Source organism: Pongo abelii, chromosome 2 (assembly GCF_028885655.2).
Source record: "Pongo abelii isolate AG06213 chromosome 2, NHGRI_mPonAbe1-v2.0_pri, whole genome shotgun sequence".
In the NCBI taxonomy this organism is placed as follows: Eukaryota; Metazoa; Chordata; class Mammalia; order Primates; family Hominidae; genus Pongo; species Pongo abelii.
Window position 1 is genome coordinate 163,950,733 of NC_085928.1, and position 25,031 is coordinate 163,975,763.

Here is a 25,031-nt window from a genome sequence, read left to right on the forward strand (position 1 = left end):
CTCAGGAAGGGGGTTTCTTTCCCAACCCTGTTTAGCCTGCTCCATACTTATTGGACATGGGGTAAATAAGCAGAGATGGGAAACGGGCTTTAAACAGCTGCACCTGGCTATAGAGTTTCTGCTCCTCTTTCTACTGAAGCACATGTTTTAACAGTTAACTATCTATTAAGAAGACAGATAGTAGGTGCTGGCTGACAGTAAGAGAATGAATTTCATTCGGTATTTCAGTATTCATTCAGACCTTCATGAGATTAAGTGTGTGAATGTGTATGTGCATGTGTGAGAACACTCAAGAGCTAGCAAGCAAGAGTGAGCTGCTTTTCAGTTTTTGTCCCTTTTTTTTTTTAGTTCTTTTTTTCTTTCAGTTTTTGTCCCACTGGGTTTGAATTAGGTAGCCAACAAGGATAAATAATCTATTTACTTCACTACTATTAAATGGATTCGTTTCTTTTTATAGTAGATTCCCTAAAAGAGCAGTAAGGAAAGTGTAAACACCTACATTATTTATTACATAATGCAGAAGTTTACTGGCCTAGATGAAACAATGATATTGGATATTGGGTGATAGTAAATCACTTTAAAAACAAACAAAAAGGCCAACATGTTTCCTGCATTTTATTTTGGATCCAGAAGTCCAGTGGGCCAAGTTCCTTGTTCAGGCATGTTCAATGACACACCTATGCAGATGTGTGGAAATAAATACTTGAGGTGAAATCATATAGCTGTGATTAGAGCAGCCACAGTTTATCATTCAAACTGGACATTTGAGAGGACTACAGGCATAAACTGAGCCCAGCAGCCATCCTGGGTCTTAATCAGTGGCATTGTAGTTGTCATCGCTTAAGAGAACAATTAATAAACATTTAAAAAAAGTATCTACTTCTGTCTTTATCCCCCAAAGACAAAAAATTAAAGCATTTATGACTCTGAAAATTGAAAGAGAAAAAAAAGCTGGCTGGGTATGGTGGATCAGGCCTGTAATCCCAGCACTTTGGGAGGCTGATTACTTGAGGTCAGGAGTTCCAGACCAGTATGGCCAACACAGTGAAACCCTGTCTCTACTAAAAATACAAAAATTAGCCAGGCATGGTGGTGCATGCCTGTAATCCCAGCTACACGGGAGGCTGAGGCAGGAGAATCACTTAAACCCGGGAGGCGGAGATTGCAGTGAGCCAAGAGTGCACCACTGCACTCCAGCCTGGGCGACAGAGCGAGACTCCGTCACACACAAACACACACAGACACACACACACACACACACACACACTTGTTTATTCATATTAGCTTATATTCATTTTCTGTGAACCCTTGGTCTTGAATTCTATTGGGATGACTTGATAGGTGAAACCACTTTATGTTGACAACTTTTTGGAATTTGAGTCATCTTAAATGATGACTTTATAGCATATTCATTTATTTGACTTTTATTTCTTTGGAAATACCTACGATACCTACGCACATGTCATTGTTTAGGGCCTTACCCCACGTTCACAATATTAGGTTGCTTCCATTTCTCTTTCTGAAGCAGAATTGTTTTTAAGCAGAAACAGATGCCTTTGACTAACAGGTTTTTTAACTTGTAAATTGGACCAAAAGAGTAATCGGAAGGGGCAGAGAGAATATAGTAACAAGGAAGCCTCAGTTCATCCTCTTTTTCTCGTTTTTGATGCTGTTGTTGTTGAGGTTTTGTTGTGTTTGCTGTTTTATCCTGGTTTTGGTTTTTATCCTGAGTCCTATGCTGTTAAATGCATGTCTGATATAGTATCTATACAACATGATAAACTTGTTCTATGCTGCTAAAAATTGACTTTCTTTCTAGTAAACATAGTCTTTTAAAAAATGCCCATATTTGTTTGTAAAGCGTATTATTCACCTTTCTCTTTTTATAAACATCATGTCTACTTTGATAAGTCTCATTTTGGATGTGAGAAATATTTGACATATCCAGGTGTGGGTGTGCTGGTCTGTAGGCAGTCTCAGGAGAACTTTGGAGATAATTGTGCCACACAATCTTTTAATTAATACAGATTACTGTCCTAGGAACAATTAGGCTTGATCAGAAGGCAATATTTTGCTTTTATAGATAACTGCACTTTGCTGTTTTTTGAGGGCAGAATCTATCAAACTAAATTTTAGAAAAGATTATAAAGTTTTTCAAGGAGCATGACAAGGGAGTGGTTGACAGGTAGATGTCCATTCTAAGGAAAATAAATTCCAGGAAATCTTGAGCAAAGTGGCCTGTTCCGAAATTCCTCTTAGTCTACTGGAGTAGGCACAAGGAGTTTTCTTTTCTCTAAGCTCCCCTGACATCATTCATTTGTATTTATTATTAAATGAGGTAATTATTTGATATTCCTAGCGTATATTAGAATTTATTGCATATTCATCCACTTATGTGACAGTTATTTATTGAGCACTCTCATGTTCACTCGCAAGGGTGCGGGTGCAGAATAGAGGAAAAGCTGTATGTAACCAGGTTCGGGATTTGCTAGGCAAGTACAATCAAGGCGATGAACATGTATGCAAGATGTGATTTAACTAGGTACCAAGAAATCCAAGCTAGCTAATTTAATATGCATGAACAAGAGGACACGAGGGAATTGAGGGACGGGGGAAGGTTGTAGAGTCAATGGGTTGTAAGAACTGGTGAGTTAAATAATGGTTGGTGTTGAGGATTAGAGGAGGTGAGTTGGAAAGAAAGGCCGTGCTGGTTAGAGAGCGGTATGTTTGACACTGGGATTACAGAGAGGTTGTAGTTGATGGTAATGACAAGAACTAAAGTATAACTTTGGATTTGTGGCTAAAGTAGGGCAGAAAACAAGATCATCAGAGGAGAGTAAAGTCGGGGAATTGAGGGTACAGGGTAATGGAAAGATCCTTTACAGGAGAGTTCAAGAAGTAATGTTGGGGACTTGATGTAAATGACCGAGAGAGAGAGAAAGAGAGAGAAAGAGAGAGAGAGAGAGTGTGTGTGTGTGTGTGTGTATGAAGAAGTATTGTTGGAGAGAGGCAGAGAGCCAGCAATGAAACTCAAGGGAGAGGATCGGAAACGATCCAGGGGTCTATAGATGACTGTGGTTATGAGTTAGAGACTGATGGCATGAGCTTCAAAGCTGATGTTGTTTCAGGAGGAGGAAGTGATCATTGTATAGAAGCAAGAATAAAAAGCAAGCAGGCAGAGAGCTCTCAGGAGATGCCTTGTTCTCTAGGGAGAGCCAGGTTTCTTTTAAGGCAAGAATGTGAAGGGAGGGTTCAGAGACGAGGCCAATTATTTAGAAGACTTTACTAGATTTCTTAAATGAGGGAATTGCATTCCCAGAGGGTACAGTGGAAGGGGTTCAGGAACTAGCTGAGGAGTGGAAACAAGTGGGGCCAGATTGGGCATGTTCACAGTGCGATGGGAATGGGAGTACAGGAGAAAGAAGGATATTGGGGGTCCTGAGCCTAAGCAGGAATAGAGGGCATAATGAGATTAGTCCTGGTGGTTTCTGAAACAGGTGGTGAGGCTCTAAGTGTGGGACACAAGGATGGGTTGGGTGTCTTGCCAGAAGCAAGCAGACCTCTGGGGCTCTTCTCTCCAATGCATGGTCATTTGGAGATGGGGGGTTTGGGGGGTGAGGTCTTGTTACCCAGAGCATGAGTAGAAGGCTCCTCCTTCATTCTGCGAATAGAAATGTGGAAGCTGGGGAGGTATACCTGCTGGAGCATTACCAAGATGCATGTAAGGATGCAAGGATCACTTATTATAACAGTTCCAGGATGATGTCAATACTTGAGATGCAATTTAGTGTGTTACATACATAAAAATAATAATTAAGTTTAATTGGAGGGGGTTACATTGATTCATAATCAGTAGATAGAATTCAAATTCCAATTCATAGTTTAAAATAAGTCATTCTCTCCCTCTCCCTGCCCACTCCTTGCTGTTTCCACCAAAATGTGCCTTGAAAACTGACAGTGTCACAGTCTTATCTGCTGAATAATTGACATGTTCTTTTCCCTTTCCTTTACAGTGAAGACAGTTATAACGTCAATGATTATTCCTTAAGAGATCAGCTATTGGTGGAATCTTGTGACAGTGAAGATCTTAATTCTTCTCCAGGGAAGAACAGCTCCACAATGCTCTATTCAAGACAGAGCTCTGCCAGTCACCTCTTCACTCTGACAGTCCTTAGTAACCATGCAAATGAGAAAGTGGAGATGCTACTAGGAGCCGAGACGCAGTAAGTGTATGTGGGGAAAGGATCGGAATAGCTGATAGTATCTCCCTGACCTGATTTCCTTTGGTTTACAGACTCCCTAAAAACAGTAGCTGCTATTCATGTTTTTGTTGAGCACCTACTGTTCGCTAAGCACTATGACTGAGTGATTTTTACAGATGTTGTTCTTTTCATTGTAATCTTCTTACAGGAGAAGGATGTTGTTATTTTTGTCCCTATAAGTCCTGATAGATGCACTGTGCTTTAGGTGATGTTTTTACTTTTATAGAGTGGTTTAAAAATCATTTTACTTTTTTCATTTACAAAAATATGATACACTATCCTTAGGGAATATGACTCAACTGATATTTTGAGTCTAGGCCATAAGCCTTCTTAGGTAATGGAATTGAGGTCGTTTCTCAGTCACCTACCTTCAACCAGAGAGCGGAAAGCCCAATGATTTCTGTCAAAAGAGCTACCCAGTTTACGGAAATATACTGATCAATCCTCTTTCTAATCCAGAGTTTATGCAAGACCAAAACAAGCATCCTGTTTGTGCCTGCAGTTTCGCCAGCAGTTAGTGTGCACTTAGTGCTCACATTGGATGAGTAGCAGTGAGGGTTAACTTTCAAGTCCACCTTAGTGATTTTTTGGTCCACTTAAAGATAACTGACCAATGTATTTGTTTAGAAACTGGAAACTCCCTCTTGGAATAATCATCATGGGCAGATATTATATTGGGTCAGAGAGTGGAACAGTGGAGGGAAAGGAGAAGTTCCCTAATTCTTTGTCCTCTCAGATTCCTGCCTCCCACTCCATGTCTGCCAAGGTTCCTAAATGGTGTGGTTAAAATGGATCAGCAGCTGATGAATAACAACCCTAAAATTGTAGCAAGATCTTAGAGAAAGTGATCCCAAAGAGGTATCTTCACCTTAAGACTGATTTTAACAGTGTTCCTAGATGATTAAAGAGAATATTTAAGAAAAATTATTCAAGGACACTTGATAAAGCACAGTAAGCTTAGCAGGCTTTATTCAAGATCATCTTAATAGGTGTAAGGACCATTGCAACAAGGTCTTCAGTAGGGGAGAGAGATTGGGCTCAACTTCGAACACAGCATGGGCAAGTGGGAATTCATAGCCATGGAGCAGGACGGAGGTCAGTGGATGGAAACTTACTAAGAGGAAATATCAGAGATAAGGGCTATTCTGGCTAAACTAACCAAACAGGATTTTTGCTGAAGACAGGCCAGGGTAATTAGACATCATAACCTCTGGGATGATGGAGAATAATGAATCTTATCAGATATTGAGGATGGGGTAGGGGATATTCTTGCCAAATTGACTTAGTAGGGTTCTTTGCTAAAACTGGATTTTATGAAGAACTGTACAGATGAGCCCAGGAGAAGGTACAGAAATCTAACTGAAGTTTGGCCAAGCAAAGAATCTTTGTCAAGAGACATAAGAAAAATGTGAAAATTACAAGGCATCCACATAAAATGTCAAATTATTTCATATCTTTTGGCACTAGAAGTAACATTTCACAGGCTGGAGAAAACCAAGGACAGGTTGGTGAAAGCTGTAGCATATTCCACATGAACTGGAGAGTTCACCAAGGTAATGAAAAAAGAAATATATTTCATAAGGCTACAGCTACCGTAGACAGTGGTTCCTCTGACGGATCTGGGCAAAGTAAATTAAAAGCTTTCTGGAAAAGATTCACCATCGTAGATGTCATTAAAAACATTCATAATTTCGTGGGAGGAGATCAACATATCAACATGAACAGGAGTTGGGAAAAGTTGATTCCAGCTCTCATGGATGACTTTGAGGGGTTCAAGACTTCAGCGGAGGAAGCAACTGCAGATGCAATGGAAATGGCGAGAGAACTAGATTCAGAAATGGAGACTGAAGATGCAACTGAATTGCTGCAATCTCATAATAAAACTTGAACAAATGAGGAGTTGCTTCTTCAGGATGAGCAAAGAAAGTGAAGTTGCTGTGAGCATTGTGGAAATGACAACAAAGGATTTAGAATATTCCGTAAACTGAATTGATAAAGCAGTGGCAAAGTTTGAGAGGATTGACTCCAATTTTGCAAGAAGTTCTGCAGAGGATAAAATACTATCAAACAGCATTGCATGCTATACAGAAATCTTTCATGAATGAAAGAGTCAGTTGATGCAGCAAACTTCATTGTGGTCTTAAGAAACGGCCACAGCCACCCAAACCTTCAGCAACCATCACCCTAGTCAGCAGCCATCAAAAAAAAAAAAAAGAAAGGGAGCTTCATCTTCATGTGTTTGTTTACAAAACAAACAAATGCCTTTCTCTGAGGTCCCAGAGTTCTTTCCCTAAAGGTGCTGAAAAGCGCTGATGGCATTCCAAGCATGCCCCTCTGTGTTTGCAGCTGTGGGGAGGTGAGCTTGGGTGGGCGTGTGCTTGCTGATCTGTGAGGTGACCAGCAAGTGACACACCCAAGACCAGGATCAAGGGGAGGCATTACTTGAACTCCAAAAGTGGTTTAAACCCCTTGGCCAGTGAGGACAAACTAGACTTCCTTTGTGTGGGGAAACTTCTCCTCAAAACAGAATTTTTAGTATGCCTGTGCTTTGGATTTTATATGACTTTAAGGATGAGAATGACTGAAACACTTTGGAAATCAGTAGTTTTCCAGTATTCTAGAGAATTTTTCAGAAACTAGAGACTTCCTTTTCCCCATATAGTTAGTAATGGTGAAAGTGTTGCTGGTTTTGCCTTGTGTTTTCCTTTTCTTTGGTTTACAAGGATTGTTTGTTCTTTATTCAGGCCTTGCCAACATCTCAACAGAGATTTTCCTGACTATCTCATTCATAATTTATGTAGTCTCCACCACTCATTTCTGAGATGATTCCAAGAGAGTAGGAGGTGAACTGACATGTCCAGCTTATTTCACGCCAAGGCTAGATCCTTTCCTGGGACATTCTGTAGCATTTGTTCCATCCTTTTGCCTTTTAATCTTGCCAAAGACTGAATGGTTATTCGTTTCCTCAGTCAGACATGTTCTCAGAATATTTAGTCATGTCACTTGGAAACCCATGGGTCTGACTCATATTTGTAGTTCTTTAATTAATAGCAAGAGAACATTCCAGAAGGGGCATGGGACAGATGTCTCCTTGGGTACAGAGGGAGTGACTCTCTCATTCTCTTTGCTCTCCCTGCCCCCACCCTCAATTACAGTTGAGAAGTAAATAAATGCTTTCAAGACACAAAATAGTATTGGTGTTGAAAAAATATATTTAACAACTAAAGACGCACTTTCCTTAAAAAAAAAAAAAGACTATTAAAAAACCTGGCAAATTGTTACATGCCATATTTGCAAATATGCAGGTTAGCTTTGGGCTACCGAGTTTTGAGCAATTAGAGTTTTGATATGCATAGAATGTGTTATTTTCTTCCAACATTTGTGAAATGCATCAATAAGTATATATTGTTTAGGTTTTCTTTCTTCTATGTCTTTTTGGTTAATATGGTTCATTGGCAACCTAGTTGAAGAAACAAGGTTTTCACTACCACTCTAGCCTTAAGTAATTGAAGAACTTCAGACCAGTCAGGTATGTAATTTCACTACTTACTCTTTGACCTGAAAAATAATGAATTTTACGCCTAAATCTTTCTTTGAAAAACTATTGTCACTAAAGGCCACCTGAGGATATACAACATGTAAAATCAGTAGTAGGAGGGGTGCAGCTGTTTGGCACAAGGACAATTCAACTTCATAAGACAGTGAAATTGTGGAAGAAAAATCAATGGCTTTGATTACATAAAGAATGCAGAAATGCTCACCAAAAGGAGATGGGGCAAACAGTGAGCATCTGGGATGTGCCAGGCACTGAGCCAGCTATAGAACATGATGAAGGGACCCATGGGTGTTCCTAGAGGAGGACAGAATTTTGAGCTGAAGAAAGCATATAGGGAAGTGATCAGACATCTTGGTTTTCCCAGAATCAGTGGTTCAAGTTTAGGTCCGTTGTCCTGGTGAAATTATGAATGATACTCTTTTTGACTCTGAAAAGGTCCTTGTTTATACAATGAAATATATGGTGACCCTAATTATATATAATTATATTATATAAAACAAAATATTATCAGTAACATAAATTATAAATATATACACATATTTATAATTATATACATGGTCCAACTTTCTCATTTTCCTCCCCCATGTGAAGTGAGACTCATAAAGGCCATACAGGAAGTGAGTTATTGCCAAAGCTGGAACTAGAATCTGGCCTTCCTGACAGTCTAGCAGTCTTTCTAGTAACAAATTTTAATCTTTTTACAGAGAAGCTGCCAACCAGTAGGCTGTTCCACCCCCACTTTGCTGCTCAGTTTGGCTTGTTCTGGATTTGGAAGGAAAACTCCAGGAAGTCAGTCGCTATTAACTGTGAGAAACTACTAAAATATAGAATTTTTTAAGTACAAAGACTTTATTATTTTTTATTTTATTTTATTAAGACAGAGTTTCACTCTGTCGCCGGGGCTGGAGTGCAGTGGCACGATCTCAGCTCACTGCAACCTCTGCTTCACAGGCTCAAGTGATTCTCCTGCCTCAGCCTCCCAAAGAGCTGGGATTACAGGTGCTTATCACCATGCTTGGCTAATTTTTTTATTGTTAGTAGAGACGGGGTTTCACCATGTTGGCCAGGCTGGTCTCAAAACTCCTGACCTCAAGTGATTTGCCTGCCTCAGCTTCCAAAAGTGCCGGGATTACAGGCGTGAGCCATTGTGCCCGGCCTCAATCCATAGGCTTTAAAAAGGAAAAAAGATTGTGGAAACCTAGATGTTAAATTTAGGATATCATATAGGTTGGAATATTTTATGATAAAATGCTAAATGGATATTGCATCCCCAAAATTATTTTCCATGTTAAACTTCCTTTTTTGTTCCTTTGCTTGTGTTTTTCATACTTCCTGGAATGCCCTCTTCAGGCCTCCTCAGATGGCCAGATAGCTCCTCCTAGGGCCCATGTCAAGCCTTTCCTCTGCTGAGGAACCTCTCAGTACTGCACACTGCAGTCTCATTCTGAGAACGCCCAGTGCTCGCTGTGTGTGCCACTCTTGTTAGTTCACTTTTCCCCTCATGTTTTCTGTCTCACCCACCCGCCACTGTATGACTCCAAACTCCCAGCCTCCTGCTACATCCTTCCTTTCCTTTACAGAACTCCTCAAGAGAGTGGCCTTCATTTCTCCGGATTAATTAATTCAGTGGATTTTTGTCAGGCACCTACTTCCCATCAAGTGTTATTCTCAGTGCTGGGATGTAGCAGTGAACCATACAGAGATCAGATCTCTGCTCTTAGGCTTATATCCAAGTGAAGAACCGATCCCCTTGGGCTTCCTGCTCTTAGGAAGGGTGACTTTGGATGGAAGGGAGCTTTGGCCAGTCTGCCTGGGCAAATGGTCTGCAATGAGCTAGGATGATGGGAAAGCATTTCTTCTTGATCCAGTTAAAAATAAAGGATCATTTCAGGTAGTGGTAAGCGCAGCTGAAGACCCTAAAGCTGGTGATGTGATCCGGAGTGAGTGCTAATTGGCGGGTGGTGAGGATATGTGCTCTAACTTAGGTGGTGCAGAAAGACCTCTCTTAAGAGGTGATATTTGAGCCTTGAGTGAAAAGGAGGAGTCAACCCTTAGAAAAATGCAGAGTCAGAATGTTTCAGCCAAAGGGAACAGCAAGTGCAAAACCTCTAAGGAAACGACTTTAGTGTTCTCAAACTTGGCTTGAACATGGAGAATGTGGCTGGAGCAGAATAAACCAGGGAGAGGGTGGCAGTCAATGGGCAACAAAGTCCAGTTTGTCTTAAGAGCAGAGCTACCCTAGTGCTGTCTGTGGGCCATCAGTCCTCAAGTAGTTACCAGCCTGGTATGTAGGAAGCAGTTTGACATTTCTGAGGCATCAAAACTTGTGATGATTTTAACAATTAATTTATTTTTATTGTATTTCTAAAAACGCTTGGTCTGCAATGGATTCAAGGGGTGGAGACTGGTTCTCTACCAGAGATATCTCGAGAAACACTGATTTAGAACCACATAAGCCATAGCAGGAAGTTCCAGGAACAACAGGGGCCCTGGGGACAGAAGTTTCAGTGGGGCAAACAATGAGAACCCTAACCCTAATCCTGTTGGAGTAGTCGAGGGGAGTCCCGATGTTGGCTTGGACCGTGATCTGTAAGAGGAGATAGAAATGTTATATTTTGGAGACAAAAACAACAGGACCAACTGATGGATTGGATGAGTTGAGGTGGCAGTAAGTGGAAGAGAGGAATCGATGATATTTAGATTTTTGGCATGAGCTGCTGGCGTGAGCTGCTAGCTTGAGTTGTTTCTTAATCAAGGTAGGGGTGAGTGCAGTGAGTTGTTAGCTAGTTGAGTTGTTTCTTAATCAACCTTGGCGTGACTTCTTCCTATGGCACCCTGTTGAGGCCTCTCCATCAGATTAACACGCTTCCTAGTTTCACACCCAGCAGTCCAATCTTCCTCTTTCTTTACCTCTAGTATCATTTAATTTTATTGACCATCCAGCTCTTTCATGCTAACCCTTTTTTTGAGATTATGTTTTTCTCAGCCTCTTATCTATGCTCTTAGTTTGCCTCTCACACCTATGACCATTCCTCTTCTCTGTCTCTTCAGAAATGCAAACCTGTCCAAAACCAAACATCAACACTGCCCGTGGCTTTCCCCGACACACACATTTCTGTAAATGGTACTATTGACACTGTTTTGCGTTATCCAGTCTGGAGACTTGGTGCTGTTTTTGATGCTTCTGTGTCATAACAGATCCATCACCTGCCAGTTCTTCCTGTGTAAAAGTCTATTTCATCTTTCCACATCTTTCCATTCCACTGCCTCCTTCCTAGGTCAACCACATGGCTTTTGAACTGCCCCAATGGCCTCCTAGCCATTCTCCTCTCCCATCGATACAGTAGTTTTATCACTAAGCCCTAAGCTCAGCTCTAGTTTTGTCCTTTCCTTGCTTTGTACATAGAGAGTAGGTTCCCAATAAATATTTTTGGGATTGACCCATAATTATTATAACTAGCTTTTCTCTATCCAAGACAAGGTAGAAGAGTAACCAGGTGTGGAGAAAAACTGCTTCCTATCTGTCTCTATTTAGCCCTTTTTGTTACTGCTGGAGCAAGTTTTTCCCAAATTTTACTTGTTTTTCAATTTTTTGCTATTGAGGATTCAGTCAAATGTTTTTTAGGATGTACGTCGAAGTCATGTATACTGTGTTATATCTGTTTGTCCATGACAGGCCCTAAGTCATGGTATTGTTAATGAGACAATAGTCTGCGAAAAATACAAAAGCCTACCCTTTATAAAAGGACAAAGGAAGAATGTTTTACCACCGTCATTCTTTTTTCCCTCTGGGCCTTTCAAGAGGAATGTGGGAGCCAGAGAGCCCCCTTTGTCTGCCTTCATTAAAATGAAGCACAGACAGCTGCAGCTGGCACACACAACAGGCTGTGGCAAGTGGAGTCCTTGGCTTCCTGCATTTGCAGTAAAATTTAGATGTCATTTGGGTGTAGTGTATACCGTCATGAAACATCTAGGACATGTTCTGTGATGAACATAAACTTTCCTCACTCATTATATGTCAGTTATAGGATATGATGACCTTAGCCCATAATCAAATATCCTTCTCAAAATTTCCCCCTCACAGAGCTAGAAGTATAATGAATGTGGTTGGTGCTGTCAACCATCCAGACACCAATTCCTGGGCCTCCTGATAAAGGGGCATTGTTTGCAGGGAGTCTTTGAGCTTTTCCTGCTTCTGTTAATGATTTAATTAACAACAGGAAGTACATGGAATGGAATAAAATTGTAAATAGTATCTCTGACGTAGTCATATACTTCATCCTTTTAGAAAAATCACAACATAAAGACATTATACATGGAAACATTTTATTTATTGCAAGGTATAGCATTTTTTTCCTTGTTAAATCTAAATTCTAAGTCCAGTCATAATCTTACATTTATCTAGTGCCTGTCAAAGGATCTGATCTTACGTGGTCCTCATTACCAACCCCAGTAGGACAGGAGGTCTTTTATCAGCAAGGAAACATCATTGACCCCGCTTCAAGTTAACTGAAGGATTCTGGACCAGATTTTTTAGGTCTGAGCTAATGTAATATGATAAACAAGAAATAATTGATTTAACTATGTAGCATGTGACAAAAATCTAAATTTTAGAACTCTTAGTGAGCTAGGGATATTATTTTGCTTCAGTTAGACTTTTTAAAATTTGGCAAATTGAACTGATGTCTAGTTTTTTAAGGCCTGGTCTCAGCATTTTTAATGACTTTTTTTCACGCTATGGGCTTTCTTTCATGGATCAGTTTTCTGAACTAATCTAGTTGAATTGAGTGTGTGAGGGAATGAACAAAAACAACTATCTTCACAATCCTATTCTTTACAAAGGTTCGAAGGACTTTTTTCAAAGTCCATGGATATAGAAAATTCAAAAGGAACCACAGGTAAATGTGTAGGCTGTAAGAAGAAACACAAAAGGTAACTGGTCAAATGCCATTTTGGGAGGGATAAAAGGAAGGTTAAAGAGCAACTAAGGGCTCTTTTTTTCTATTGAGAAATCAGGAAAACCCTGTTAGTGATGGAGTCCTCAGCCAATGTTCTGTTCTGTGCAGCCTCACCTGCAGCCCTGCCTCTATGATTTCAAAGCCTACTTCCTACTTTCTCAGTATGTATCTGTGTTTTGTAGCTGATGCCTGGTATTCCATAAGAATTGAGACTTTGCTGTATCTTTGACCTTTGTGCAATTAAGTTTAAACCTACTGTGCATAATGAATTATATGAGAGACAGGACAAGGTGCTACCACAGCTGATAGGAAACTGTAGAAACATCATTTCATGCCATGCATGGAGAACTTGAGGGTTATGAAAAGACTACATTTATAGATATTTAAGTTAAAAGAGTCTCTCTTCAATTTAGTCTTCTTTCTCTACGTAGGTCAAATGTTTTGGTAGAGTGTTCCATTTCAGCACACTACATGCTGTATTGGATTTTGTGAGTGTTTTCTGCTCTGTGTGTTCCCTCATATTGAGGGTGGTGAAAAGCAAGGGACTCCAGTGTATTTGCTCTGCAACCCCAAGCTAGCCCAGGGCCTGTGCAAAGTGAATGTGGGTGGAGGAAGGAGTGGTAAGGCGAGTCTTGAAAGTTGATATGCCGCAGATGGGCTTCAGTGCAGCATTGCTTACTCTTGTCACTTTGTGCAAAGGGAAAAGTCTATGAACTGGCTGTGTGGCAGATTGTGAATTCATCTCAATTGTTTTATATTGATATGTCCCTGGAGAAAATAGATGTCTGTGAGTGAGCCCTAGACTTCATGTCTAAATTTAATCGTGGGTAAGTCTATCCCCAGGTTTTTCCTGTCCCTAGAATCCATCTTACAACAACTTAGTTCCTGCTTTAGAGATGTAGTACTTTCTGCTTCATAGCTGGGGGAGCTCCTTAGCAGGCTCTTTTTTTTTTTTTTTTTTTTTTTTTAAGATGGAGTTTTGCTCTTGTCGCTTAGGCTGGAGTGCAATGGTGCACTCTCGGCTCACCGCAACCTCCGCCTCCCAGGTTCAAGCAATTCTCCTGCCTCAGCCTCCTGAGTAGCTGGGATTACAGGCATGCACCACCACGCCCAGCTAATTTTGTATTTTTAGCAGAGATGGGGTTTCTCCATGTTGGTCAGGCTGGTCTCGAACTCCCGACCTCAGGTGATCCCTGCCTCGGCCTCCCAAAGTGCTGGGATTACAAGTGTGAGCCACCCCGCCCGGCCTCTTGGCAGGCTCTTGAAAGCCCCAGGGGAAGTCCTGTGGATTTGACAGCATCTAAGAGGGGGGTGGGACTCACTCAATTGAAACAGTTTCAAAAAGCTGCTCCTTTTAATGATAGCAACAAGGAGTGTCTTGTTCTATCCTCTGGAGTCCCTGTGAGGGGCGGCCGTGTCTAAGAGATGCTATTAGCATCCAGGCAGCATGCCACAGAAGTGAAAGATTTCATCTGGACTTCTGGAAACTGGCTGTAGGGCAAAGCCACTGCTGATACTGGCCACTCAGTGCCAGAGATGGTGTCTGTGTACAGGAAGATCTGCCTCACTGGCTCCAAGTTGCTCTAAATTGCTCCAGAAGACAGCAGTATAGGCTATGTATAATTTGTTTTGGTATGGCATAGAGAGACACAAATGGATCATTTTAGATTTCTCTTGGTGAGCAACACTTCCATTCATGAGGTATTTTGTTTTCGATTGGCTTTGTACTTTGCAAATTCCACTTGAGCCTGTGTAAAAAATAGATCTTATTCCCAATAAAGACATGATAGCAAAGATACAAGTGTTTGCCTGGGAATTATTTTACATGAAGTTGTGCTTTGCTTATTTCTTACAGAACTATTGTAAAGCCCTTTGTCCTGTATTAGAGAGAGAGAGAGAGAGAGAGAGGTTTTAAAAGCAAGACAGGAGCCTTGGCTTCTATATAAACTGTGCATATTACTACTTGACACACCATCTTGACCAAGGCCCGGCCTCATCTTAATCTTTGAAAATGCCTGTCTTTCAAGATACCACAGTTTCCACCCTTCCTGCCTTCCATCATTATTTTGTAAACACCTGCTGCGTAACACCACCTCTTTGATTTCAGACTGCCTGGGTTAGGTGCTTAACATACCAGACTTGCTTTGTCCTCTGAAAAAATAGAAATATTTTTGGTAATATTTTCTTTTCAAGATTGTTGTAAAAATTAGATTAGATGATACTTGCAATTGTTTAGTACCATACCTGACACATACGTGCTTCAGAATATTATTTAGAACAAGGCCCAATTCCTGCCATTCTGGAGTTTATAGCCTGGTAAGAGAAGCAGATGAGTCAGTAAATGATTGGGCTCAATATGTGATGAGTTATATAATTCATTCATTAGCAGACGTATTGAGCTCCTGTTATGTGTTGGGCAATGTTGTAGAGATAATGCAGTGAACCAAATGGATAAGCTGCCTGCTTTTATGAGGCTTACTGTTGACCAGCAGTATAATAGAATTGTGCAGAGGGGGGCCCTGGAAACAGGATTGTCAGACTGGGATGGGGATGGAAGGATTGGTTTATGTATCAGAGGAGCCCCCGCTGGAGGAAGTGAGCCTTGTGTTTTCAGCATTGAGTGGATATATGTTGAGCAAAAGAAGCCAAATACAAAAGCATACATACTAAAGGATTTCATTTGCAAAAAGTACAAAAGAAGCATGGTAATAGAAATTCCATGGTAATGGAAAACAGAAGAGCTGTTACCTTTGGACAGAGGTTATTGATTGGAAAGGGTCAGAATGGAAATACCTGGCGCATCTGTGTCTTGGTAAGTAAACACAGAGCTGTACACGCTTATGATTAACTCAGTTTATGTTATGTACGTTAAGAAATTTTAATGGCAATAATGAGTGGGCTCATCTGGGTAAAAACAGGGAAGGAATAGGAAAGGCTGGGGCAAAGGTGCTATGTTCCAATGCGGTAAGTTGTCCTCTCTGCCTGGGTTGGAAGGATGCACATGGGGATGAAGGTGGGGTGACAGCGACAAGCGTCTGTAGAGTCAGGCTGCTTATAGAGAAGAGTTTTTTTCCCCAGGTGTTGGTCATGAAGGCATTTTTTTCTTAAGAATGTAGAGTGGCACAGTAGAAACTGACTTTGGTTTGAATTGCTTGCCTCTGAACTTGTGTCTGATCTTAGCATCCTTGAGATGGGCTTTTGGGAGGATTACATGGAATAGTGGATGTTGAGTGCAGTGTCTGACATGTAGCATGTGTTTAATAAATACGTAAGAGCATTAAAAGTATGTGTGTGGTGGGGCAGTATTTAATTAATTGTAATTTTAATACTTGGTGCTCAAAATAAAAAACCAGGGTGACTGCATTACGTAGAGAAGTGCTTGCTTATCTGAAACTTTTGATCCTTCAGTTGAATAATTATTTTTATGTAATTATAGCTTAATATATTATATTAAAAGTATTGGTCATTTTTCCTGTGCTCATTAAACCATTTTAAGCATTTGGGAGCAGTGTAAAAGTGGTCGAAGAATTTCTATTTCAGTAAGACTCATATTTGGCAAAATTAGTTGTATGAGGGATGAGACAACTAAATATGTCAAGTTTCTCAAGTTTACTGAAAGGTTTGAGTGTGTGGGAAGGGAAGTGGGGAGGAAGCAGAGAAATTAGTAGGATTTTTAAAAAATGAAACTTAACTGCTTTTGAAATGTTAAACATCAAATTATGGGTATGCTAAACACCTTTTGGGGTTATAATGTGTTCGTGTAATCAGCTCCTTATTAACTTTTAAACTGTCATATGAGAAGTTCCTTTTAATCAATAATGAGCCAAGTTCATTCAGACTCTTTTGACAATGATGACTAGTCTCCTGCTTATTTTAGACTTTCCAGCTTATCACTTTTAAACTACTCTCACCCTGTTTTACCGTACCTTTCTGGAGAATCTCTTGCTTTCTGGGAGTGCCTTTGCATTGGCTGCCTAGAACACACTCCATTCTGTGTTTTTACACCTTGAGTCTCTCAGTTGGATCTGCCCTCTGTTTTAGGAGCGAGCGAGCCCGCTGGATAACTGCCCTGGGACACAGCAGCGGGAAGCCGCCTGCAGAGCGAACCTGTAAGTTCTCTCAAGGGGAAGCCCACTTGGGAACATGGATGGGCTCTGCCCCCTGCTGGACGCCGGGTTACTAACGCGTTACATCACCACAATACTTGCCTAAGTTTCCTCCAGGGCTTCCTTCTGCTTTACACCAGAAATGTATGATCCTTGCTTTGGAAGTCAGGGGGTCTGAATTCAAATCCAAGGTGCATTTCTTTGTTGTGTAAACGTGTCAAATCATTGCTTAGCATTGCAGAGCCTATTTAACCATCTGCAAGTCAGTTACACCATTATATACAACATGGGGTTATTGTGAAGATTAAGTTAAATAATGTTAAAAGCCCTACTTGAACTGTAAAGCTCTTAAATTTTTAGCTATTATCAGTGGGCAATAGTTGATCATGTTTAAACCTTCTCCATACTGACAGTCTGGATTTAAGCTGAAAAGTATTTTTAATCTAAAAGAAAATTACTTAAGAAATCTTTTTGACCTTCTAAGAAAGTATGTTTCATTATTCTAGAGAATTAGAAACTGGCGCAGTGAAGGGGGGTGTTGTATGCCTATTAGCTTCCTAACTTTGATGCTGTGGTTTCTTAGTTATTACAGTTGCAAGGTCAAATCCAAAGAATTAGAACAAAACATTGTTATCCTGGAACACTCAAAAATTATAGCTTTAAGCTTAGATTAAAAGCCAAAATGACTGGTTTGAAAGTTCCCGGAAATCAAGCTTTGTATTAAAAAAGCAAATTAAAAAGTCACATGTCGGCATTTTGTTTGTTTGTTTGTTTGTTTTTTTTTTGAGACGGAGTCTTGCTCTGTTGCCCAGGCTGGAGTGCAGTGGCGCTATCTCAGCTCACTGCAAGCTCTGCCTCCTGGGTTCACACCATTCTCCTGCCTCAGCCTCCCGAGTAGCTGGGACTACAGGCACCCGCCATCATGCCCAACTAATTTTTTGTATTTTTAGTAGAGACAGGGTTTCACCGTGTTAGCCAGGATGGTCTCAATCTCCTGACCTCGTGATCCACCCGCCTTGGCCTCCCAAAGTGCTGGGATTACAGGCGTGAGCCACTGTGCCCGGCCACATGTCAGCATTTCTGAGGAGGTCTAACATGACTTCTCAGCTTTTAGTTGGAGCTCATTTTATTTCTAAACTTTTTTTTGGAAACTTTTATGTGCTGCTGTGGGGATGGGGAGACACTCTGATGAGAGCCAGGAGAACTGTGTCTGTTGCAGATTTTGCATGGCCTTGGCACATCAGCAACTCTTTCATGTCTCAGTTTCCCTAATGCAGAGTGGCTGTTTTCTGTTCCATTGTGTGACATGACTAATGACTCCTGATCAACCTGTTATTGAGGGGATTCATGCATCATAAAAGCCTCTCAAATCTGAGCTTCTAAAATTCTGAAGCTTATAGCCAAACAAGGGAGTTGCTAGAAAAGATGTTCTGCTTTTTATTAGAAGCCCAACTTGTTTCTCTCAATGCTGGCTCTGAATTGCAGAGAAAAATAAGTGTACATTATTGGATTGCACATGTTTTTTCTCTGCTACTGGAAACTTAGTATGTCCTCTTTCGGTCTCAGCACTGACCCAGGTGGAAATCGTTAGGTCATTTACTGCTAAGCAGCCAGATGAACTCTCCCTGCAGGTGGCTGACGTCGTCCTCATCTATCAACATGTCAGCGATGGTGAGTGGGAGCGTTCTTATGGGACACTCGTGGTCCGGGATGCAGTGTGCTATAGACCCGAGGAGTGTCATTTTGTCATCATTGCCCATATTCCAAATCTTGACACGTTAATGTTTGAGATCACATATATGTACTGTCCTCTCATCTCTAAGGCTAATTTTGCTGCTTCTCTGTTCTTACTCCTTTCCTCTTCCCCAAGACTTTATTTCCTAAATCATTGGCTTCCCAGAGGCCTAAAGAGGACTTGGAGAAGTGTTTTGGGGACTTTGAAACATTTGCCTCTTTATGTGCTTTCCCTTCAGCTTTCTCGTGTGCACCTGCCTCTCATCTATCTACACGCCACGATTTATCTAATTTGGTTTTGAATGTAGATGCAGTCATACGGTTTGTTATTCAAAAGGAAACCATGAAGTTTTCTTTTTTCCCCAGTTCCCCAGTGACCTAGTTCTTATCTGTAAATATTCGTCCTTTCAAAAATACCGTTCTTCCTGCTATCCTTACCCAAAGCATCTCCTTTCCCAGCTCAGCCCAGGTTCAGATACTCTCAGTCTTCTCACTTCAGGGCCTCTGCTCATGTTCTTTCCCTGCCATGTCATTCATTCCCCCTTGAAACCTTCCCCTCTCCCACTTTCTCTTCTCACCGTAGCACCTAGCCTGGGGAGGGATGCTGCCTTTCAGCTTTTTCATATCCTTGGAGCCTGGTACACTCCAAATACTTGTTGTTTGATGTGGACTCTGTTCTTTTTCACAGGCTGGTATGAGGGGGAACGACTGCGAGATGGAGAAAAAGGCTGGTTTCCTATGGAATGTGCCAAGGAGATAACATGTCAAGCTACAATTGATAAGAATGTGGAGAGAATGGGACGCTTGCTAGGACTGGAGACCAACGTGTAGTTTCTCAGATGGTCTTTTGTTACTGCAAGATTTGCACGACACTTACCGGGCTGGTTGGTTCTGGGCTAGTTTTATTGTTAATTTTATCACAGCCTATTTAATTAAAAGAATGAAAACACTTGCCTTTAAGCTTGCCAGGTTGTTCTGCTCTCTCATGAGAAGAGCATGGATACAGTGAGTTTGCACAGCTCAGTTTTTACCTAACCACACACTTGCAGACCTCCTGAGGTACACAGAATAGCTAAGCAGTTCACTTCAGGGATCAGGTTATCTCTGCTCCTCCTAGTTTCACCATGTTCTGGCAATAAAAAACACGTATTATATCCTGGTTTTCTCTATCCTTGCATTACTAAGGTTACTGTCTCTCTTTATACATCCTTGTATGGTTCTCCCAGTATTAGCAAGATTTTATATCTGTAAAGAATGTCCAGTTTTGTAAATATTTCCCTACCTTTTTTTTTCTTTTTTTTTTTACATCTGATTCTAATGCTTTGTTAACTTCAAAAGGAACTGGTAGAGTTCAGAAGGTGAGCTGTTGTTTTTCTAAACCTCTCCCCAGGAAAGGGACATTGACACTTGAATTTTTGTCATCTTTTTCCTCATTAAAAGGAAAGTAGAAAGCCTTACTTCAGGATTTTTTTAAAAAATCCATCTCACCCCATATTGGTCTTAAATAAGTATAGACTAATTAACCTAAGCTACCTTTAACAACATAGAATTTAGATGGGTTCACATATGTGAGAAAATCCTGAATATAGGACAGGGGTCCTACTTTTTTCCCCCACCTCTGTCGCCCAGGCTAGAGTATAGTGGTGTGATCTTGGCCCACTGCAACCTCTGCTTCCTGGGTTCAAGTGATTCTCCTGCCTCAGCCTCCCAAGTAGCTGGGATTGTAAGAGTATGCCACCGTGCCCAACTACTTTTTGTATTTTTAGTAGAGACAGGATTTCACCATGTTGGCCAGGATGGTCTCAACTCCTGCCCTCAAGTGATCCACCCGCCTCGGCCTCCCCAAGTGCTGGGATTATAGGCATGAGCCACCGTGCCCAGCCTACTTTCTAATTTAAAAAAAAAAAAAAAAAACTTCCCAAATGAGCTGATAAAAAACTGACGTGAGGCTGTTTTGCCTTCAATAATACCTAGTTTTCAGCTGTTCCAACTCGTTTCCAAATAGAAATTAGCTGGAACACACTACAGTAATCTCAAGGAAGGGAAAATTAGGCCTTTTTAAAAGATACCAAGAAGTCAGCATGGTACCCAATTGAAACCTTTTGACCTTAGTGGGAATTCGTTCTATTTGCACTAAAAGCCTTAACTTGCTGTATTCAGAGTCCCTCTTAACTGTGAGTTTCTGTAGAACTTTACTTTTTCCACTAGTGCACAGAGAGAGAAAGGTTATTTTAATAGTCGGTTTCATGGAGATGATGAAGGATGGGAGATTAAAAGAGGGGGGAAATGATTTTTACTGGCAGCTGTATTCCCTCTCTGTTCTATTTTCTTTAACAAAGGGATAAAACCTGGCAAAGTGTACATTATTGGAGGACTCAAATCTATATGTGACATGTCCCAACTACTGTCTGCTAACTAGTTATCCAAATTGTAAAACTACAGAAGCCCAGTTGAGGGGTAAGTAAGTGTGCCTGGCTCACACAGCCTGCACCCTGTCACCTCGGCAATGAGCCAGTGTGGGGCACTGGGGACTTCTAACCCTTGGATTGCTCTTTTTGACCTGTGCATACATTCTAATTGTAAAATATATTTCAGACCGTGAGTACCTTGAGATCTGAGCAACTGTGTTAATGAAGTAATAGCAATGGTCCACAGTGAAAGATGTGTTGGGGTTTGCAAAACAAGAATTCCGTCTCTGCAAAACAAGCATTCCATCGCCTCTTTAATAATGTCACAGACTTTTTAAAGGAGAGGCTAACAAGTTGTAATATAATCTGTCATGTTTTATTTAGGAAGGAAGGTAAATTTGTGCTTGCACGGGGATCATTTTGTATTATTTTTGCTAATTAATACCCAGTTGAAGCTAAAAAGCAACTATTTGAATCCTGTGAATTAATTTATAAGAATGTTAAACAGCTTTGGAAATACGTGCATCTTATGAATCATAGCCTTATTTAGCAAGATCAATGCTGTGTATTAAAGTGTTGTTATATGGCAAGTATTTAACACATTCACAGTGTTTGATTTCAACTGTGAATTGTCTTAACAGTTTTTTCAAACCTAGTTGTTTTTATGAACACCTGCTCTGAATTGTACATTGACTTCATTACTAAAGAACAAAAATGTTCATTTTTGTCCCAATAAATTGAGACTGCTTGTATACTTTCAGAAAAAAATATGTGAATTTATAAAGATTTTGTAGATACTTGTCCTTTTGTGCTGGTGTGATTTGTTTTACTCTAGGTTGTTTTCAGTTAAGTATACAGTTTCCTGGATTTTTGGCCAAATCAGAGCTCTATTTAAAAGGTATCTGTAGCTAACATTTCAGGGGATTAATCTTTTTCTTTGGGTACATGCTGGCATCAGCTGCTCTAGAAGACGAGAACATTTTTAGGAGATGGGTCGTGCTGTTTCTTCTCGTAGTTGGCATAAACCTGCAGGACTAAATCGCTTATCTTAACGTAGTACACAGTTCCCTAATCCCCTGGAGCATATTCTACCATGCATTCGGTCACCTCGTATCTGAACCCTTGTGTTTATTTGTGAAATTTCGCCACCTTGTGAACCTTGGTAGAAGTAAAAATGACTTCCTTGACATTAGTTGTTTTTTTTTTGCTGCATAACAAATTGCCACACACTTAGTGGAATAAAACAATACCCATTTAATATCTCACAGTTATGTAGTCAGAAGTCTAGAATAGCATGGGTGGGTTCTCTGCTTAGAGTTTCACAAGGCTCTAAGTGTTGGCTGGCTGCTTTCTTACCTGGAGCTTGGTATTTCTGTTATTGGCAGGATTCATGTCCTTGCTGTTGCTGAGCTGAGGTCCTTGTTTGCTTGCTGGCTGTGAGCTAGGGGCTGCTCACAGCTTCTAGAGGCCCTTCATATCCTCGCCACAGGCTCCTTCCATCTTCAAAGCAGCAATGGCATGTTAACTCCTTTTCTCACATGGAATCTGTTTGACTCCCTCTTAGGCTACCAGTGGGAGAAAAACTCTGCTTTTAAATAACTTACATAATTAGGTTAGACTCATGAGATAAGTCCCTTATGACTAACTCAAAATCAAATGATTTGGGACCTTAATTACATCTGCTAAATTCCTTTGCCATGCAATGTAAAAGAATTACAGATGTAGTATCAGGGAGGGAGATTGGGGGACATCTTAGATCTCTGCCTATAACACCTTCTATAAAACCTTAAGATATTTGAGGCTTAGAGTTTCCAGCATCTCTTGCAGCTAAGATACAGCTAGCTATGTGATAGGCAACAGCAATCAGCTACCTCTATCTTAGAATACACCAATCAAAGCCTTTCCTGGATTTTCACTCAAGCTAGTGATGGAAGAGGAAAGAGAAGGAATACCATCCCTGGAAGTAGCAGGATGCATCCTCCTATTTGCTCCATCCCCTATCCAAAATCGCTGCTGCATTTTTCCTAGGCTTTGGCAAGTACCAGAGAAGCAGAGCTACTTGGTGGACTTGCAGTGCTAAAAAATAATCCAGGTCAGTGTTTAGTACCATTAATAACACTTCTCATGGATTTGGTCCCTAAAGGGCTTATTCTCCTGTGGGAGTATGAATCTGAAAGATCTTAAGCTTTGCTTTCTGGGTTTTTAGTATATTAAAGTCCTGGAAGAAGAAAACACATCCTGTCTCTGAAAGAAACCAGCATCATCAGAACTAAGACTTCTGTTACTTCTAAAAGCAAATTGTCAAAGTTTCAGTAAACACTAAGACATGGTATTGTGATCCAGAAAAAAACAAACAAACACAGGGACTCTATATACTAGAATCATCAGATATAGACATTAAAGTACTTATCATTGCTGTTGACGGAGATAAAGCCAGAACGGAACTACACAAAGTTGTGTAACAGAAGAAAAAAACCTAGAAATTATGGAACTGGGTTTAATGCCAGATTAGATAAGAGTTAAAAGAGATACTGGGGAACGGAAAGAGAGGCTAGAAGATTCTACCCATAAGGAAGCATGGAGAGAGGGGACCTGGAGAATGTAGGGATTTAACTGGAATCCCAGAGGAGAGTGGAGAGAGAAAGCAGCATTGGCAAGGGGCTGGACCTTTATAACCCTGCTCTGACCAGATATGAGAGGCAGGCTGTCCCCAGGAAAAGAGAGTGATCTTGGGTAAGGTGGCTCCCTTCAGCTGAGGACAATTCCCATAGAGGGTTGATGGGTGAAGGCTGTCATCCAGTTGCATTCCCAGCACCGAAAGCAAAAAGTCCTTCAGTCCTGATGGGGGGTCAGGGCAGAACATCACAACGTTCACTACATGGAGCTGTATTAATGTTACACAAAGTGGTCTTTAGGGTAAAAGGTATCACTAGGGATAAAGTGGGTGCCTACATAGTGATGAATGTTTCATCTAATCAGGAAGATGGAGTAACTTAAATATATATTCTAGCAATAACCTAGCATATTTAACTATATGGCCTCAACTAAATAAAGTTGGCAGAAATATAAGAAAAAAATAATTAAAATCATAGCATGAGACTTCAACACATCTCTCAGTATTTGATAGGAAGAATAGATACAATCAGGAAAAGAATAGAAAATTTTAATGAAATAGTTTAACATAAGGGGAATATATAGGACACTCTGCAAACAATTTCAGCATATACATACTTTTCAAGCACATAAAATATTTACAACATTTGGCTATTCCCTGGGCCATAAGGCAAATTCCAACAAATTTTAAAGAACTGAAGTTATGCAGTGAGTTCTTTGATGGTGACATAAGTAGGTTAGAGAACAAAAATTAAGAATTATCAATTTATTTGGAAAGTTAGGCCTTTCCAAATGCAAAATTATAAAATTCCTTTAAGATGACATAGGAGACAATCTAGGTGACCTTGGGTTTGGTAATGACTTTTTATCTACAACATGAAAAGTACGGTCCATGAAGAAAAAAAAATTGGTAAGTTGAACTTTTATAGTAAAAACCTCAGTTCTGTGAAAGACACTGTTGGAATAAAAAGCCACAGACAGGAAATATTTGCAAAACATAAAGGATTGGCAATCAAAAACATACAGAAAACTTAAAACTCAACAGAAAACAACCCAGTGTTCAAATTCAGGGGTGGCGGGGGGGGAACTAGGCAACTCACCAAACATAACACAATTAGTAAATAAACATATGAAAAGATATCTAAGATCATTAGGGAAGAATTTAAAGGAGATGCCACTATATTCATTAGAATAGCTGAAGTCTAAGACCCTGAAAATACCAAATACTGATGAGGATGTGGAGCAGCAGGAACTCTTACTCACTGCTGATGGAAATGCAAAAACAACTTGGGAAGACAGTTGGGCAGTTTCTTACAGAAATACATACCTACCATATGATCCAACAATTACACTCCTTGGTATTTATCCAAATGAATTGAAAATATGCCCACAGG

General features: G+C 40.4%; 1 protein-coding gene across 1 annotated transcript in view; it reads left to right on the forward strand.

Moving 5' to 3' along the window:
• The window catches only part of ARHGEF26 (Rho guanine nucleotide exchange factor 26), a 143,334-nt gene extending 122,464 nt beyond the window's left edge, over nt 1-20,870 (forward strand). The window contains exons 12-15 of the mRNA XM_024245205.3: nt 4,014-4,223; nt 16,818-16,885; nt 18,449-18,553; nt 19,305-20,870. Coding sequence (XP_024100973.2) covers nt 4,014-4,223; nt 16,818-16,885; nt 18,449-18,553; nt 19,305-19,447 — 526 coding nt within the window. The 3' untranslated portion in view covers nt 19,448-20,870. The remainder of the gene's footprint in view (nt 1-4,013; nt 4,224-16,817; nt 16,886-18,448; nt 18,554-19,304) is intronic.
• Nucleotides 20,871-25,031: the final 4,161 nt, after the last annotated feature.